This window comes from Dreissena polymorpha, chromosome 1 (genome assembly GCF_020536995.1).
Source record: "Dreissena polymorpha isolate Duluth1 chromosome 1, UMN_Dpol_1.0, whole genome shotgun sequence".
NCBI lineage: Eukaryota > Metazoa > Mollusca > Bivalvia > Myida > Dreissenidae > Dreissena > Dreissena polymorpha.
The window spans coordinates 25,341,169-25,361,385 of record NC_068355.1 but is presented as its reverse complement, the minus strand read 5'-3'; the positions used below and the strand labels follow the sequence as shown (position 1 = coordinate 25,361,385).

Here is a 20,217-nt window from a genome sequence, read left to right as displayed (position 1 = left end):
CATATATGATTTTATGATACATAATCTATCACTATTACTGTATATACAGAAATTTACATGTCCAGTTCTTGTCAAAATTGAAAATTAATGCTTATCGCATTTAAAGCAAATCAATGCTTTGTGAGGGTATTTATTCATTATGAAAAAACATGCAAGTAATTCTATTTGATTCACAACACTCAAATGAAATATAAATTTTGTCATATTCTTGATCAGTTTAGTTTTAAAGCCCTTATTACACTATCTGAAAGTAAAACCTAATTCATTTATGCCTATTCTTGAAATTGTTTAAAAAACATTTTCAATTACACTAAGTGTTTAATTATTCCTGTTCTTTGTTGGAGCTTGGGGCGCTGATTGCTTTATCGCATCTACTAAACCCCTCATGAGCTGCATCCGCTCTTCATGCCTCCTCTCTGTCCTCTCTGCCTCCTCTCTTTCTCTCTGAGCTTGGTCGACTGTAAAGCTCTGTAACATCTGCACCATTTGCTGACTACCTGAGACTTTAGACTTAGACTTTTTCGCTGGAGGTTTATTTTTGTCGCTGTCTTTTTCACTACTTGACCTTTTTTTTGTAAGTTCCATCTGGTCATCTTCACTACTTTTTTCGACTTGACTGGCAAATGACATTGTTTTTACAGGCGTCATGACCGGATCTTTTGCAAATATCTCGTCCAATTCATTTTCAAACTGGTAGGTCTTAAGACTACTACCTGATTTAGCATTGTGTGCTTTAATGTTTTTGTAGGCCCTTATTAGGGTCTTCCACCTTCCACTGACTTGTTCAGCTGAAAAATTGTAACCCTTTTCTCTCATTTCTTCCGATATCTTTTCCCACATACTTTTTTTCCTAAGTTTGCCCTGTGAAACTTTTGCCTCAAGCAACTGATAGGACCTAATCAGTAGTTGCGTTTGGGCCTTGTTCCACACCTGGTTATTGTTAGTGTCATTACCTTCTTCAGAAAACACACTTTGTGCTGGACTTTTCTGGTTTGTGACACACGCATGGGTTTTGAAAACATCCATATCTGTGAAGAAACATTCACAGTCTTCACATTGGAACATGGTCTTTGAACTGCTTGTATGTTCAATCTCTTGGACAAACTTCCCTGAAGAGAGAGAGAAAATAGCAATGACAATTATAGTTGTGCGAAAAATAAAGACAATACAGTGCCCCAGATAAGCTGCGTATCTGAGTCTTTCACCCTATTAAAATGTTTTAAGAAATACAATTTCATGCGTATTGAAAACTCAACCAAATTGAACTTTACGCAAACTCGTCAAATTTGATGCGTACGATACAATAGCTTCGATCGAAAATGCTTTGCTCATTTACGGTATTTTCTCTTTGTAATTTATTATCGTAACACGGCGACGCTTTCATTCAGCAAGCACCAGGATGACGTAGCAGGAAAACAGTCAAAGATATTCAAACACCCTGCTTAACTCAATTTTATTGTTAAATAAAGCGTCTGACCAAATTTTTACAACAATAAACATCCGTTTTCAATCTTACTTAATCCATCGCTCATTGTACATGAAGTTGTAAAGCATCTGTACTTCCAATTTATATTACAATGCGAAATAAAAATGTTTTAAAGAGGTCGAAGACATCCGTGATTGTTGCACCAAAATACCAGTCAATCACAAACTTGTTCAAACCAAAAGAAAACAAGAGCCAATAAGTGCCCAAACATTCCTGTTATTGATTTTGTTTAAATGTTTGACAGTTAAAAAGATGTCAGTTAACATCAGTTGTTTTTTTTAAGTTTAAAATTTATATTATGGAATGTTTCAATGATTAAAATTTTTATGAAACATCAATTTATTTAAGTTCATTGAGAAAGTTTACAGTTGTAACCAATAATTACACGTGTGCAGTTTCAACAGAGGTAAAGTAGTAATGATATTACGGTATGCATTTTTATAATTCATTTTATCCTATTTCAAGAATGAAATCGCCCTATTGTTCAAAATCAATGGATGAAACCCCTATTTCCTAAATAATTATCTGGGGCACTGACAATTCTAGAACAATAGGCCCATGAGAGCCTTATTGCTCTACTGGCTCGTGTAGTTAAAGTTTAACCATTCACTTTTTACTGACTAGAAGACTTAAATCGACATCACGCCATGACAAAAGCTCTTCTGGCACTTTGTGTCCAGTGTTGCTATAAAATTTTCTATTGTTTGATAATCAGAATTAATACTTATAAATATGTCTACGTCGTCGATTCACTAAATATTTGTGACTTGGATTTCTTTTCTTTTCACCAAAAAATCATTTGGTACATATCTGTAGATCTAAAACTAATGAAATGGAAACGAAAACAAATCCACCCTACTAATTGTATGGAACGGATCGAAACTGTTTGGGGACACAGAAATTGTCGACAGTATATAATCATAATAATATAAATAACACAACGTTAAAGGTCTCAAAATATACGGCAATATAATATATCGTTTATTCAAATATGAGCATACCTTTCTGACACTGGTGGTCACGGGCAGACTCTAATGTGTAAAAAAAAACACCGCAATTGCACTTGTATAATATCTTCGAAGCACATGGTGACGCCATCTTTGTTCCGACTGTTCCTCCTATTTCGCGGGCACAGATTTTACATGTCCGGAACATTGTACTTAAGCGTTCGTAACAAGGAACAGCTGTGAATCACATCCAGAACACAGTTACGAGCGCACCCCATATGTCTACAATGTAGCCTAAATGAGGTCATTACACCAAGTGCGCAAGATTACCGGACACACTGACAGTTCGAAAATGAGGTGAGTCATGTTTGTTTTGAAATCAAATCGGACAGTTCCTCACTGAATTAATGACATATTTTTGTGTTAATAAGCACATGAAATTCTTATTTTCATAATAGAATAAGATATTATATTGTCAATTAATACAAGAACATGTTTTTAAACCAATTGACCCTTTACTGCGCAAGATTACCGGACAGCATCGTATCCTCATCCTATTCCTCTTTCTTATCATCAACATCAACAACAAAATCATCATCACCATCATCATCACCACCACCACCACCATCATCATCATCATTATCATCATCCTTCTCATCATTCTAATCAACATCACCTTCATCTTCATCAGCAGCAGCAGCAGCATCATCATCATCATCTACATCACCATCATCATCATCATCATCATCATCATCATCATCATCATCATCATCATCATCACCACCACCACCACCACCATCATCATCATCATCATCATCATCATCATCATCACCACCACCACCATCATAATCATTATCATCATCATTATCATCATCATCATCATTATCATCATCATAATCATTGTCATCAACATCATCATATTCATCATTATCATCAGCATCATCTACATCATCGTTATATTCATCATCATCATCATCATCATCATCATCATCATCATCATCATCATCATCATCATCATCATCATCAGCAGCATCATCATCATCATCATCATGTGCATCACCATCATCATCTACATCACCATCTACATCATCATCTACATCATCATCATCATCATCATCTACATCATCATCATTATTATCTTCATCATCATCATCATCACCATCATCATCAGCGTCATCTACATCATTTTCATTATCATCATCATCATCATCATCATCATCATCATCATCATCATCATCATCATCATCATCATCATCATCTACATCATCATCATTATCTTCTTATCTTCATCATCATCATCATCATCAGGACTATGTACGTGAAAGCTATGATCAAATTATTTTTGTCATAAACAGAAAAATAGTTGTAATACATTATATAATGTACATACATGATGGGGAGATTAAATATTGCCATTTACTATAGACATTTGTGTAGACCATATAACACTTGCCTGTGTTATATATTCTTTCGATAACAATTACTGTTTCAATTTCAATTCAGGTTGTATGCTGTTTGCTGCTTATCAGTATCTTAGGGTTGAAAATGAAGCATTTAAAGTTGCATCTAGTAAGATATGTCTTTATTTAAATTTAACTTGTTAAGGGAATAGCAATGCGTATCGAAGTAGTAAAAGGATAAACAAGAAATTGGACTCTGCATTAGTCTCAACCAAAAGTAGGTCAGTGTCAAAAGCAACATTAAATAAACAAGCAAATTCGTTGAATTGATATCCCCCGATATCTCCCGCCTATATACTTCTGGACACAAAAGTGTTATATTTGACACTAAAAAAGCATTTTTTTGAAGATACAAAGGGCCATAACTCTGTTATTATCAGATGGTGTACAATGCCATTTGGTGTGCATCATCGTCTTATGCATATATATATACTCATACCAAGTTTCAATGAAATCCGCAAAAGCACTTCCAAGATATGGCTCCGGACACAAAAGTGACGGACAGCCGGACAGCCGGACGGACAGCGCTAAAACAATATCCCTCCGCCTCTGGCGGGGGATATATACTCGTACCAAGTTTCAATGAAATCAACCAAAGCACTTCCAAGATATGGCTCCGGACACAAAAGTGCCTTTAGTAAAAAGCATTTTTTCAAGATAAAAAGGGCCATAACTCTGTTTTTAACAGATGGTATACAATGCCATTTGGCATGCATCATCCTCTTATGCATATATATACTCATACCAAGTTTCAATGAAATCCGCCAAAGCACTTCCAAGATATGGCTCCGGACACAAAAGTGCCTATAGTAAAAAGCATTTTTTCAAGATACAAAGGGCCATAACTCTGTTTTAAACAGATGGTGTACAATGCCATTTGGCGTGCATCATCCTCTTATGCATATATATACTCATACCAAGTTTCAATGCAATCCGCCAAAGCACTTCCAAGATATGGCTCCGGACACAAAAGTGCCTATAGTAAAAAGCATTTTTTCAAGATACAAAGGGCCAAAACTCTGTTTTAAACAGATGGTGTTCAATGCCATTTGGCGTGCATCATTCTCTTAAGCATATATATACTCATACCAAGTTTCAATGAAATCCGCCAAAGCACTTCCAAGATATGGCTCCGGACATAAAAGTGCCGGACGGACGGACAGTCGGACGGACAACGCCAAAAAAATATCCCTCCGCCTCTGGCGGGGGATAATTAAGTATGCTTGATGTGAGTGTTTTGATAATGCTCAATAACAGCATCTGTGCAAGTATGAAAGCTTTGTATGAACATTATTGATATTATATGGAATGTATCACCATGAAGAAATGAAAGGGTGGGTCAAGCAATAATTTATGTACTAATACACCATCAGTCAATGCCAGGCCACACACAATATTGAAGGATTGTGTCTGCTCTTAAATATGTTAATGTTAGTACTAGACACACTTTGGTGTCACTAGTTTGATAAATGGAAATAACCACTTGTGAAGAGCGACAAGCAGATCTTGTTGATTGTAGGGCAAAATTACTTAAATGTTGACTATGGAGAATAGATAGCTAAGTATTGCTTTTAAAAACATCCTAGTTCATGCATACAACTACAACCCTGTTTTCAGAAAACACAAGTTGAATGCAACATTCATGCTTACAAGAAAAGCCTAGTTACATGTAGGCAACATTAATGTTATAAAATTATCTACAATAATATAACATGTTTGTGTACTTAAATACAATCAAATTTAGGATGTTTCGTATCGGTTGTTTATATTTGTATGACAGAGAAGTTTTGCCTATCTGCTTCAGGTGTATTTTTTGGTTGTTAAAAACAATAAACCAAATGGAAATTTAATGAAATAGTGATGGTAAATGGCATGTATTTATTTACAAAAATAAGGTCTATGCCCTGCAATTGTGTCTTCCAAGCACTTAAGTAATATATCAAAGGGAAGATAAAATGCTGCCATTTAAAAAACTCGGATATCAATAAAAACAGAAAATTCATGAAAAATCAAATGCATACATCACTGTTAAAACTGATTTCTTGGTCAAGGTATGAATGGCCATGATTTAGTTGTAGTATGCAGAGAACACATAGCCCTGATTTTTGTATTATGCAACAAACACATTGACCTGATAGTATGATGCAGCAAACACATTTATCTGATTGTGGTTTGATGCAGCAAATTTATCGGTCTGATTGTTGTATTACATGTATGCAGCGAACACATTGATCTCGTTGTTGCATTATGCATATAACGTATTGACCTGATTGTTGTATTATGCAGTAAACACATTGATCCGATCGTATTATGCAGCAAACATGCTTATCTGATTGTTGTTTATGCAGCTAACCTATTGATCTGATTGTTGTATTATGCAGTAAACACATTGATCCGATCGTATTATGCAGCAAACGTGCTTATCTGATTGTTGTTAATGCAGCTAACCTATTGATCTGATTGTTGTATTATGCAGCAAACACAATTTGACCTTATTCAGTTGTATTATGCTGCTGAGCAAGCACATTTACTTGATTGGTGCATTATGCAGCTAAGGCATTGACCTGATTGAGTTATATAATGCACCCAACACATTGACCTGATTGTTGCATTATGAAGCAAACACATTGACCTGATTTAGTTGTATTATGCAGTGAACACAGTGACCTGATTTAGTTGTATTATGCAGTGAACACAGAGACCTGATTAAGTTATATTATGCAGAAAACACATTAACCTGATTAAGTTGTACATGTCAGGGTTTTTTTTCCTTCTTTGGGACCCGCCGTAAATCGGCCCTTTCCCCTTGGATTTTTTCTTCCCCTCAGCTGGTAAATTTTCCCCTAGATTTCATTTTCCCCTAAAAAAAAAAAAAAAAAGTTTTTTTTGTTGTTTTTTTTTTTACCTTTTTATATATAAGTTAACCTGATCCACTGTAGAAAATAGAAAAATATTGCATAATTAAATTTTCCATTGCCTTCAATTTGTTTGAAAAAAAGGAAAATATGTTAAATTGATTATTTTAGACGTTCCTTACTTTCCCACAAATCCGGCTTTTCGCACGATTTTTTTCCCCAAAATTCAACATTTCGCCCGAGTTTTGTCCCCTCAAAAAAGGCCAGGCCCTTTCCCCAAAATCAGATAAAAAAAAACTGCATGTATTATGCAGTGAACATTGTGACCTGATTTAGCTATATTATGAAGGTTACAATATACTAAATAATTTTGGAGTGCAATGCTATACTCTCTAAAAACATGAACATCATTTATTAGCAGACACACTTCTCTGTATAGGCACTTGCCATGCCTTTATTTTAGAATGTTTTTGTGTGCATGTGGTAGGGAAAACATTGTTGTTTAGTAGCAAATCACTCATTTACTTGAAGGTTGAAGACTACATGAGACTTTGACAGATGGCCTGGAACTGCAGAGAAGCCGGTAAATAGATGGGCGTAAAACAGTGACCGCTGATTCGTGTCGAGTTCTTTCTTGCAAAACACATGAACTATCTTTTTTATTCTTTAAATCAATTCGGCTTGGAGTGCTCTTTAAGAAAAGGTATGGGTATGATGGTGTCTATGCGCAAAAGTTTGACTTTATTTTGTGTTAAAGTTATTGCTTTCACATTGAATTTGTGTAGGAAATCTTTTGGTATATTGTAACCTAAACTAGCGTTGGGTTAAATAAAAATATCGTCTGAACTTTCAAAAAATGAACGTCAAAGATGATTTTTGGTCACTTCTTGGCAAAAGATTAGAAGATAAGTCTATTAAATGTATCAATTCAGAATGTTAAGTATGGAATGGATGCATTTCCAACAGATCCCCGCCTTACTATGGGTGAATCAAAGCTAAATTGCCTTCAAAGTCAATATCAAAGACAAACTTGGTTCACCGTGTAGCCTTAATGTGCTATATGAAGTCAGAACTGAACCCCAGTGACTCTGTGAGCCATTTATGCAACAGAAGCTTGTGTGGCAAGCCTAAACATTTAAACATAGAGCCCCATTCCACCAACATGGATCGGAGTACATGTTTTCAGTTCGGACAGTGTAGGGGGCATGGGACTGAGCCAGCCTGCATATTTGGTAATTACATGAATACCACAAGCTTTACCAAGCTTCTATTATTCATATAAATACACTTAAAGTACATAAATGCCTTTTTTCCCTTCTATATCTATTTTAGTAAGGTATTTTTGCCATTTTAGGAAACCTTGAGACTGATACACGGGCCAGGTTATAGGTCTTTTTGCCAAGAAGTGCCAGATCAGGTAGTATTCACACTTTATTATAAAAATCACAAGGTCAACTAAGCATATTTATGATGTTTAAGGTGTGGGAGACCTTCAAAATCAGGTTTGGGGTCACTTATGCCCTTGCCATAATGCAATTCCTCGTGCAACTTGTAACGATAGTTGCGAGTTCTGGCACGTGGAGCTCGTGCTTTGATGGTAGCGGATGTTTGCTTTCGGTTGAGGTCATTGCGGTCCTCATAGGCTAACTGCTTTATATCCTTTGACCCCTGCGTAAGGTTTGCATGAAATTCCATAGTTTTTGCAATGACAGAGTTAGCATAGCCATTGTTTAATTTGTAAACCTGTCTGTAAACCTGTCTGTGAATGTGACCTACACAGTTGCGTGAGAAAGTGACAGACTTAGGATTAACGGCTTGATATGACCTGTTTGCTGCTTCGCACTTTTTAGTTGTGGTTAAAAGCTTGGTTGCGTCAAGAGCAGCTTGACCTAAAACCATTTCAATGCATTTTCTAAGAACTTGTTGGTCACTGTCAACCATTTTAACCTTGACATTGTTTGGCATAAAATTCTTTGCTTGCCTATTGGTACCAGCACAGACACAGCTGTACTTTGCACAGCTGGTACCACGGTAACCATTTAAACATAGAATAATGGTTGAGATAACATTTACCATGACCTTCTTTAAAGTTATGATGTCATCCTGTATTTTTTTGTGGGCAGCTTTAAGCTCAGCAATACACCTAGCCTTGACCAAGAGAGCGAAGCGACTCCTGATGTTGCACTTGGAGTGACCCTTGAGCATGCCCTTCGAGAAAGGTGCTTTGTTCAGCTCACACTTCAGAGAGTTGCCTAGGTGCCTAAGATCCCTAAGATGACCAACATTGTGACCGTGAGACTTTCGAACACCTTGAATTGCCCTACTGTCCCCATTGCAAGTAAAATTGGATATTTTAATGTCCTTTGAGATCAGGTGTCCCAACACCTCTTTATACTTTCCTTCGTCACCTATAGATTCTCGCTGGGAAACATTTGCAGTACAATGCCCCCTATGATTGGGGCACTGAACAGGTTGACCTTTATTTCTTGACATTGATGAAGTCCTACAGAGTTTATTTGATACCAGAACCCCTACAATTTGTTTGTCTTTTGTATTATTTTCGCACATTGTGCTTATGGCAATTGTTTCGGCTTGAAAGGGTGTTGCGTCCGACTTAAAAATTGGATTGTTATAGCAAGTGTCCCCTTCGACATTGACCAAAAAGGGATCTTGTTGCCCTATTTTGGCATTTTCAGCCACCAAGTTTTTTCTTATGTCGCACATACTTCTCTCATTAAGGGATTTCAGGGCAGTGTTGACCTTGTTGGCTTGTTTTTGCATAGCCAGTGGAGATGGAGCAATTATATTAGTAGTATTCAGAATTCTGCGGAAACCTGTGTTCCCAATAGATGTGCTAGCAACACCTATTTGGGACCCTACATTAATCTGAGCTGCCTTCCTGCCCCTTATACTTGATGGAACCTCATTGTACAGCTTATAATGCTTGCCTACATATCTGCATCGTGTACATAGTAACCTTTCCTTCATGCCTAAGCCCCACTTTACGGAAGCACTGCCATCAATGACCAAGTCTCCCTTACATTTAGCACTTCTTAACCATTGCTTTTTATTTTCAGAGGACATCATTGACTGTAGTAGGGCTGGGACATAGACCTTGTTCGTTAGTAAGTCAGGATGAACTTTGGATGAAGAAGGAACCCATAACATGTCTACATAGCTAATCCTGTTAGCTTGCAGACGCAAGGGCTTAGCTGGGGTTTGAGAGCCGTCTACATCCCGAAAGGTAAGAATATTTTCATTGTAAGCTACCCTCGCTTCAAAGGATGACCTTTCTAACCTTACGTATGTGTAGGAGTTTGACCTGTTTTCATAATGATGTTTTATGCCCTTGGCTGAACCAGGTCTGCCAGGCTTAAAGGCGAAATTGAGCAAGTTTTTCTTTCGCTTGGTTATAAACTCCATTTTCCCAGATTGCTACCTTAAAAAAGTCAAAGAACTTGTTTTGCACCCAAAGTATGCAAATTTACAATCCCTTTAACCTCTAAATGTGAGCAGGCAATGCAAATTGACTACCTGCTGCAGGTTAAAGGTATCCATGACTTTATATACTAGAATATATAATTAGGGTCCTTTAATTAAAGGGGCTGCGACAAACAAAGTGCTTTGTAGATTTCACACTTTATTGGTGTGAAACAACAAGTTATTGGAAGCTGATTGATTTCCAAACTTCAAAGTATCTTTTATCTTTCATTTTGACCAATTTGTTTATTGTCTTGGATGAAATTGGAATTTTTTGGGTATGAATTTGACATTTTTTGGGTAATAAAAAAAACACACACAAAAGACATTATTAAAATTGCTAAGAGTATAAATATGCAACAAATTCATTCTTTCCCCACCCCGCATAAGACCCATGTGCATGTCTATTTGGTTTGTTTTGTTGTTTTTTTTGCATATAATGAACACAATTTATAACAGCTTTAAATATTAAAGGGACATTTACGCTTAAACAGGCCTAAAATGGCCTTCTTCGGACTGAAAACACCCGCATGTGAAAATATGATATAAAATGGCAAAATTGACAGATAATCCAGCCAAACTTAATATTTTGGTGCAATATGCATAATAATATGCAAGAAAAACACATTTAAATAAGAATATATTTCTCCTTTAGGTTACAATATACTAAATAATTTTGGAGTGCAATGCTATACTCTCTAAAAACACGAACATCATTTATTAGCAGACACACTTCTCTGTATGGGCACTTGCCATGCCTTTATTTTAGAATGTTTCTGTGTGCATGTGGTAGAGAAAAAAATGTTGTTAAGTTGCAAATCACTCATTTACTTGAAGGTGAAGACTTACACGAGACTTTGACAGATGGCCTGGAACCATCCTCAACTGCAGAGAAGCCGGTAAATAGATGGGCGTAAAACAGTGACCGCTAATTCGTGTCGAGTTCTTTCTTGCAAAACGCATGACCTATCTTTTTTATTCTTTAAATCAATTCGGCTTGGAGTGCTCTTAGAAAAGGTATGGGTTTGAGGGTGTCTATGCGCAAAAGTTTGACTTTATTTTGTGTTAAAGTTATTGCTTTCACATTGAATTTGTGTAGGAAATCTTTTGGTATATTGTAACCTGCAGCAAACACACTGACCTGATTTAGTTGTACTTTGCAGCAAACACATTTACCTGATTTAGCTGTATTATGCCGCAAACACACTGACCTGATTGTTGTGTTAGGATGTGAACAAATTGACCTGATTGTATAATGCAATTTGACCTGATTTAGCTGTATTCAATTACGCAGTGAATACATTGACCTGATTAAGTAGTATTATGCAGCGAACATATTCATGTGATTTAGTTGCATGATCAAGCGAACACATTGACACGATTTACTTGTTTTTACACAGCAAACACATTCACCTGTTTTTATTGTATTATGCAGCAAAGACATTGACATGATTTAGTTGTATTAATTCATGTTAATTCATGATCTCCAAGACTGTCAAGAGCAGTGATTGATACAAGCAATTCTCACGTCTCTAAACAGGGTTCAATGACCGTTCCAAGGGTATATGAGCTTTATAGGTGGTCACCATACCGGACAGGGGGTTTCCTCAGGGCACTCCGGTGTCCCCCCCACAGCATTAGACCACATTGAAATTGAATAACTTTCAGTAAAACTAAATAGCTGGAAACTGCAGCTCTAATTCATAAATTGTTTCAACTTTCGTGAGTCTAGTAATCAAATTTGGTAGGAGTGCTGAGACCCATAATACGGTTCCTGGCCTGGAAGGACCTCATTAACTTCAAAATACACACATTATCTATGATTACAAGTATGATCATTCATTTTTTATAACACCTCAACTTCAACTTACGAAGATAATGTTTGAGGTGTTAAACAACGCATAATCATTAGCATGGTTCTCAGTTTTTAACATTCTCTTAAAATACTTCGAAATACACACATTATCTATGATTATAATCATCTTTTTTTGTTAACACCCCTACATTAACTTGCCCAGATCACTTTCGAGGGGTTAAACAACGAATTATCATCAGCATGTTTCTCAGTATGTAACATTCCTGCCAATCCCTCTTAGAGTAGTATTAATGTCTAACTTTAATCTTAATTTACATCACATACATTAGGGTGTTTCATTTTACTACAAATGTTTTACTGTTTCCACATAGGCTTTTTATATTTAAATTCATGAAGCACATGACCACAAAAGCCAATAAGAAACATACACATATTATTTAACACAAATAATGCTACATTTATCAATACAACCAGTCAATATGTTAGGGTCAAATGGTATACAGGGGTTTTTATCTGATTTTGGGGAAAGGGCCTGGCCTTTTTTGAGAGGGAAAAAAATCGCGCGAAAATGCCAGATTTTGGGGAAAAAATCACGCGAAACGCCAGATTTTTGGGAAAATAAGGAAAGTCTTAAATAATCAATTTAACATATTTTGCTGTTTTTAAAACAAATTAAAGGCAACAGATAATTTGATTATGCAATATGTTATATTTTCTACACTGAATCAGGTTAACTTATGTTTTTAAAGTTAAAAAAAAAAAAAAAAAAAAAAAATATTTTTTTAAGGGGAAAAAAATGAAGTTTGGGGGAATATTTACCTGCTGAGGGGAAAAAATCAGAGGGGAAACGGCCGTTTTTCGGCGGGTCCCAAAGAAGGAAAAAAAAACCTTAATAGCAAGACAATATACTTAAAACAAATAATATTCTTTGACAGAAAGTGATATTATTTATCCTAAGAAAATAATTAAAAAGTATTTTACTTAAGTTCAAAATGTAATTCAAGCAAAAGAAAGGGAGAACAAACATATGTTCTCTCTAACCAGTTTATAATACACACATTATAACAGGTTTAAACAAAGTAAGCATACTAGTATGATATATGAGGAATTTGAGGTGAAACCTACATGTATATTACCGGTACTATTTCTCATACCAGAGAGAGGGTATATTACATATTCTAGTCAGATTGGGATATAGAGTAATCCAACCTCATGGCATATTAAAGTTATTCAAGGATTGGTTACATTATTTTACCAATGTGAAATGATAGCGGCATATATTAGCAATGCAAGACCAAGGGAGACCAATCAACATTTAAAATTCTACCAAACTTTAACCATTGGAAATTGTAGTGACATACACAAGTAATGCCAGTCCAACGGAGATCAATCAACATTTAAAATTGTACCAAACTTCTCTGTTTTTTCAGGAACTATAAATTAATTTATTTCATGGAATTTAAGAAGTTCTTAATTTCTTGATGAAAGTAATATACATACTGCATATATACTTTTAAACATGAACAAATGACATGAACATGTTATAAGCATGCTTTAATGTTTGAGGTTAATTTATGGAATTTATGAAATACTCATTCAAAATAATTTGAACCAGTAAATACAGGTGATAAATAACAGGCTTGATTATGATTTGATATTTGCCGAGAACAACTTGATATTATCTGCAATTAATAATAGTCTTTATAATAAAACTTCAATCTTCAACACAAATTTACAACACACTGCAGGGCCCATGCTTCACTTTGAGGGATTTGGGCCGGGGCCCTTATAGAGGGGGGAATTTTGCGTCATTTTGGGAGAAAAGAGGAATTTAAGATCTTTTCACCAACCATACAACACTTAAAATTGCTATATTTTAATGTATAATTTACATAAATATACATTTAATCAAAGGTTAATAGCACGATACCAGCTGGCAACATATGAATACAATTTAAAAAATATGAGGGGGGATTTTTAGCTGAAATAAGGGGAAAAGGTATATTATTTTAAGGGGGAAATGGGGCCGAAATTTCGGCCCAAAAAAGGGCCCTGCACACAGTATAAAAAATGGATTTCTTCTCAATTGGGTAAGGACTGCAAAGACATGTCCACATTTTCCTTCGGTTCCAAGTACATTGTAAGATGTCACAAGCCAAAAAATATTACATGAAATGACAGTCAAAACACTTTTGACAGCAGACAAGGACTAATCACAATATCCCCTATCTAAGAACTTCAAGCTTGTTTGTTTAGCAAGCATTCAGTGATTGGGCTGCATGCCACTGAGGCTGTAACTGTTGTTGATATCAATGTTATCTTACTTGACCTGTCTTGAGGGCTTGTAATTCTTGACTAGACAACTATCCGAGGCACAGTCACTTCCACACAAAAAGGAGGATGGGCAGTTCAGGTCCAGTGTCTGGCTTTTATTTCTGCTGCTCACTAGACAACTACTTTCACTTCCAACTCAACAGGAGAGAGGTCAGTACAGGTCCAGGGTTTGGCTTGATTTCTATTTCTACTGCTTACTAGACAACCACTTTCACTTCCAACTCAACAGGAGGGAGGTCAGTACAGGTCCAGTGTTTGACTTGAGTTCTATTTCTGCTGCTCACTAGACAACCACTGTCACTTCCAACGCAACAGGTTAGAGGTCAGTACATGTCCAGTGTTTGGCTTGAATTTTCCTTTTCTGCTGCTCAATAGATATCTATCCCAACCACTGTCACTTCAACCTCAAATAGGAGGGGGCCTGTATAGTGTCAAGTGTTTAGCTTGAGTAACATTTCTGCTGCTCACTATATAACTGTTCCAACAACAGTCAATTCTACACTGTACCTAGACAGAACGGAGGTCCGTAAATGTCCAGCATCTGGCTTAAATTGTATACATTTCTCTTGCCTGCAATACTTGAGCGCCTTGCTTGCCAAAGTGTCCTCTGTACATCAACTGTGTTTTCAAAACAGAAAAAAATAATTAGCTCATTAATTATTTCCCAAAAAGTAAACACAACTCTGTGAATACATGTATTATTAATGCCTTAATACCTGTTCAGCTATCACACACCTTATCAGATTCTCAAATTATGTATAAAAAACATCTATTTGAAATCAACTAACCAAAATTGCTACCTGATTATGTTCGGGAGGGTGCTGGGCGTGCTTTTATCATAGCCACTTATATCATATATTTCATTTTTTTATTAAAGGCTTATTATATATTATTATAAAACTGAAATCAAATCATATTTAACTCATATTTAACACATGCTATGTCTGTTGTGTTTTCAATGGACATCAAGGATAAAGGATGTAGAAGTAAAGGCAAATGTAAAATTGCGATGTTTTTAGAATGAAAAAAAATGAACATACATGCTGAATAAATAGAAAGACAGTTGGCAAGAAAAAAATTACGCTGAATAAAAATCAGTGAATCGAGTTGTCAAACATTTACATAGCGTGCTTTGCATAATCACCTTTTATAAGCTATCCAAAGTAAGGCAGCACATCTGATTCGCTGAGTTTTATTAAAATAATATTTTTCAGATTAGGAACATAAATAAAATGCTAAAAGTTAAGAAAGACAGTTGGAAAGAAAGTAAAAAAAAAATTGCTGATTAAAAATCAGTGAAATTGAGTTGTTGAACATTTAATTGATGCAAAAAAGTGCAATATAATTTCTACTTTAAAATGATTGATGTGTTATGTTGGATCAAGTTTGGATTTGACTGAGATTGGTTCCAGAAAAATATGTTGTGTTTTATGTTTCTTATTGAAACAAAATGCTACCAATGTTGGTCTGTTGAATGCCAGTAATTTATGTTCATACGAGGGAAATAATGCGTGTTGCTTTGACTCGATTCTTTCTTCACAACGAAGCATGGAAGAAGACACAGGTAGAAATACGAAACATAAACACCAATTCAAATTGAAACGCATATCAGATTGTTTGACTACTATTCATGAATAAGACCTATGCCCATGAAATAAGAAATTCTATTTATTTTAATTGTAGATTAATATAACTATAAATCAATATTGGCAAAAATATATGGTTAAATTTATTAACTTTTGAACAATAATAATGAGACAATTAAATATATATAATGCAGATAATCCTTAGCATACACATTTCAATTAAATTGATATAATAAATATTGTTCAGAAATTCAATCAAATAGATATTATAAATTCAACAATCTCTATTTATACCTTTCATTTCAAAATCATCACTTGGGATTCATGGGATTGGGTTTGCAGGAAAAAGATATCCTCCAGTGAACAATTAACAGTGACACATACAAAAACAGTTAACATAATCTCTGAACTAATCCACACAATGCAACATTGAATGATTAATGTCTTAAAATCCATGTCAAATTTCTTTAATTGCACACTGTTTTGCCATGCAAGGGCTTCTTGTAAATAAGCCGTATTCTTTCTGATAATAAGACTGGAATAAATTATATTTCAACACTAATAAAACATATATTAATTTTATTATAATTATAAGTGGTGTGGATAGTGTTTATTTTCATCAGTGATCAATAGTGTGACTGTCATAGGTGCATTTAATCAATTATTAAACAAAGCCCTAAAAAGTGGAATACATTTCTATTTCTAAATATTGTGGTAATTGTTTTTTACATTGAATGAATTTTCGTTTCGTTTAGATTGAATGACAATAAAAATACAATTTAGAATACAAACGGGAAAAAAAAACTAGTAATAAGGAGTGATAACAATCTAGCATTTAATCATAAATGCATATAATTAATTTATTAAACAAAAGTATTTTTACATAGAAAATATTTGAGGTGGTACGCAAACTTTAGCATAGATTATCAATAATATGCACATTCTAAGTGGAAAAAGGGCCATAATTCTTACAAATGCTTGTTACAGTTGTCTACTCTTGTTTTAAGATTGGGGTCATGTTAGTAAAAAAGTATGCAAAACATGAAAGCAATATTTCAAGGGACATAGAAAATATTTGAGGTGGTACGCAAACTTTAACATAGGTTTATCAATAATATTCTAAGTGGAAAAAGGGCCATAATTCTTACAAAATGCTTGTTAAAGTTGTCTGCTCTTGTTTAAAGATTGGGGTCATGTTGGTAAAGAAGTATGCAAACTATAAGAGCAATATGTCAAGGGAAATAGAAAATATTTGAGGTGGTACTCAATCTTTAACATAGATTTATCAATAATATGCATATTCTAAGTGAAAAAAGGGCCATAATTCTTACAAAATGCTTGATACAGTTTTCTGCTCTTGTTTATAGATTGGGGGCATGTTGGTAAAGAAGTATGCAAAATATGAAAGCAATATGTCAAGGGACATAGAAAATATTGTAGGTGGTTCACAAACTTTAACATAGATTTATGAGATGTAAACAGTCGTTAAACTGCTGGACTACTGACATCCTTAGTCGAGAGCCACTGATCACTGAATGTTTCGACCCATTAATCTCGATACATTCTCCTGGTGGTGGGTCCCCAGGGGTTGATCAATCCCCTACGTGTCAGTAGACGGCTGCCAGCTCCTCTCTTCTCTCCCCAGCCAAAGCCATCTCGATGCTCTCTCCGCTGCATCCCCAAGTCTGTTGACCGCTCGCTTTCTGTCTCTTCCTGTCAGGCCAAGTGCAGTGAAAAGTCTCCAGAGAGACTTTGACGGAAAGCCTCGGATGCCGACCTCCACTGGGAATAGCCACGTGTGCCACCCCTTCTCCTTGCATTCCCTCTGCAGATCAGCATATTTTGCTGTTTTCCTCTCCATCGCCTCATCACAGCGCGACTCCCAAGGAACTGTGAGTTCAACCATCACCAGACACTTGTCCTTTGCCGACCAGATCACCATGTCGGGGCGTTGTGTTGTCTGGACTACACTTGGGAAAACCAGCCTGCGTTTCAGGTCAACAGCCATCTCCCATGACTGCGCACGATCTAGGATCAATGCTGCTTGCGCCTGCTGCTTCTTGATGGTTTCCCCTTCCTTTACAAACTGCATCTTTCTGGTCTCTTTCACAGTCCTCTTCTTTCGCCTCTCCCTTTCCACTATGTCTGCCAGTTCTTGGAGGACCTTGTCGTGTCTCCACCTGTATCTTCCTTGTGTAAGGGCTGTCTGGCAAGATGATAGTGTATGTTCTAGCGTGCCTATCTTTCCGCAAAGTGGGCAGGTTGGGTCGTCACGTTTTCCCCATCTGTGCAGGTTTGCTGGTGAAGGTAGCAGGTCGTAGACTGACCTGAGCAGGAAACTGATGCGCAGAGGTTCGCTACGCCAGATATCCGCCCATGTCATCTTCTTTCCTGTAGTCTGCCACTTTGTCCAAGCACCCTGGCACCCCATTGCCACTGCCCTTATGCCTCGATCTTCTTCTTCGGCCAGACGTACCTCTGCCTGGACCATCTCCCTCCTTGTCCTACTGTCCGCCTTCTTCCAACTCCTCGTCTCCGCAGAGCCCAGACCTTGTGTTCCCACTGCCGTTGTTCCCACAATGTCTTTGTGTCGCAGGCCGCTCTCGGCTTGCGCTACAGCCTGGCTAGCGGACCACTTTCTTCCCGTCCTGGTCTCAACACCTGCTCTTCGGACCATGTCATCCCTTGAATCCTTCAGCGTCATGACAAGTCTGGCCTTTGCCACCTTGTACTCCTCCACCAACGAACTCAATGGGAGCTGTAGTTGATTTGATCGTCCATAGAGTCCAATGTTGCTGAAGCTGGGTGGTACGCCAAGCCACTTTCGCAAATGCCTACTAATGGTTCTCTCCAGTCCTTCCACCACTGTTGTTGCCACCTCATAAAGCATCAGTGGCCACATCAGTCGTGGGAGAAGTCCATTCTGGAATAACCAGGCCTTGAATTTGCCAGGTAGTCCGCTTTTGTCAATCTGCTTCAGCCCTTCAGTGAGCTGGTTCTTGATGCGCTTGATGTTGTTCCCATCTTGGAGTGTAGCATCATACCACTTCCCAAGGCATTTAATGGGGCTGTCCATTATCGATGGTATGTCCTCACCTTGCACTGTCAGATTGAATTTCTTGGTTGGTTGGCCTTTCCTGATAACAAGTGCTCTGGACTTTCTGGGTTTGAACCTCATTCTGGACCAAGTTGCTGCCTCTTCTAGGGCCGAAAGCATCCACCTTGCTTGGATGTGGGTCTTTGCTGTCAGAGTGAGGTCATCCATGAATCCCTTAACTGGAGGTAAGTAGATTCCTGATGCTGCTTTTGGACCACGTGTCTCTCTCTTCGCCGCATTGATGATGAGGTTCATACCCATCACAAACAGGACCACAGAGATTGTGCATCCTGTGACAATGCCTTTCTCCAAGCTTTGCCATGCTGTTGTCTTGTCTCCCACAGCAAAGCGTAGCTTAATGCCTCTGTAGTAGTCTTTTACCAGGTTACAAACGTGTTCTGGTACATGATACTGCTCAAGTGCCTTCTCAATCAACTTGTGGGGTATTGATCCATAAGTGTTGTCAAGGTCTAGCCACACTACAGTCAGGTCATCATGGTTCACTCGTGCCTCCCTGATCACTTGGCTGAGAACACTGGTATGCTCGACGCAGCCTGAAAATCCGGGAACTCCACCCTTCGGAATTGACGTATCAACGTAGTTGTTGTAAGTAAGGAACGTTGTCAGTCGCTTGGCTAGGACTGCAAAGAATATCTTCCCCTCTACGTTGAGCAGAGAAATGGTCCAGAACTGACCAATATCCTTCGAGTCCTTCTCCTTTGGGGCGAATATTCCCTCCGCTCTCTTCCAGCAATCCGGGATTTTGCCCTTTCTCCAAATAACTCTTAGTAGGGTCCATAGTTTCCGAAGAATGCCAGGGCACATCTTAAAGACACGATAAGGAATGCCATTCGGGCCTGGGGCTGAGCCTGTCCTCGCTTTCTTCACTACGTGCTGTACCTCAGACAATGATGGCTCCTTTAATTGTGTCCAAAGGAGTTTCTGGTGGGTCTTCTGGTTCTAGCCTTGAACAGTCACCCAGTGGAACCTCCCGTGAAGGATCACTGTGGACATTGCGTAAGTGCTGTTCTATGTCCTCCATACTGCTCTCTAATGTTCCTGATCGTTCGTTGTCAAGGATGTCTTTGGAGAACTGGTATGGATTCTGGATGAATTTATCAATAATGTGCATATTCTAAGTGGAAAAAGGACCATA

General features: G+C 37.1%; 2 protein-coding genes across 2 annotated transcripts; both read right to left on the bottom strand.

The window, feature by feature from the left end:
* Positions 1 to 318: 318 nt before the first annotated feature.
* Positions 319 to 2,919, bottom strand: LOC127852862 (uncharacterized). The gene is made up of 2 exons (XM_052387256.1): positions 2,488 to 2,919; positions 319 to 1,109 (listed from the first exon to the last, which is right to left on the bottom strand). The coding sequence occupies exons 1-2, from the start codon at positions 2,639 to 2,641 to the stop codon at positions 319 to 321; spliced, it is 945 nt and encodes a 314-aa protein (XP_052243216.1). The 5' UTR covers positions 2,642 to 2,919.
* Positions 2,920 to 17,564: 14,645 nt separating this feature from the next.
* LOC127851945 (uncharacterized) lies at positions 17,565 to 19,886 on the bottom strand. Its single transcript, XM_052386190.1, has one exon. It carries the CDS (start codon positions 19,884 to 19,886, stop codon positions 17,565 to 17,567), a length of 2,322 nt encoding a protein of 773 aa, XP_052242150.1.
* Between the last annotated feature and the right edge of the window lie 331 nt (positions 19,887 to 20,217).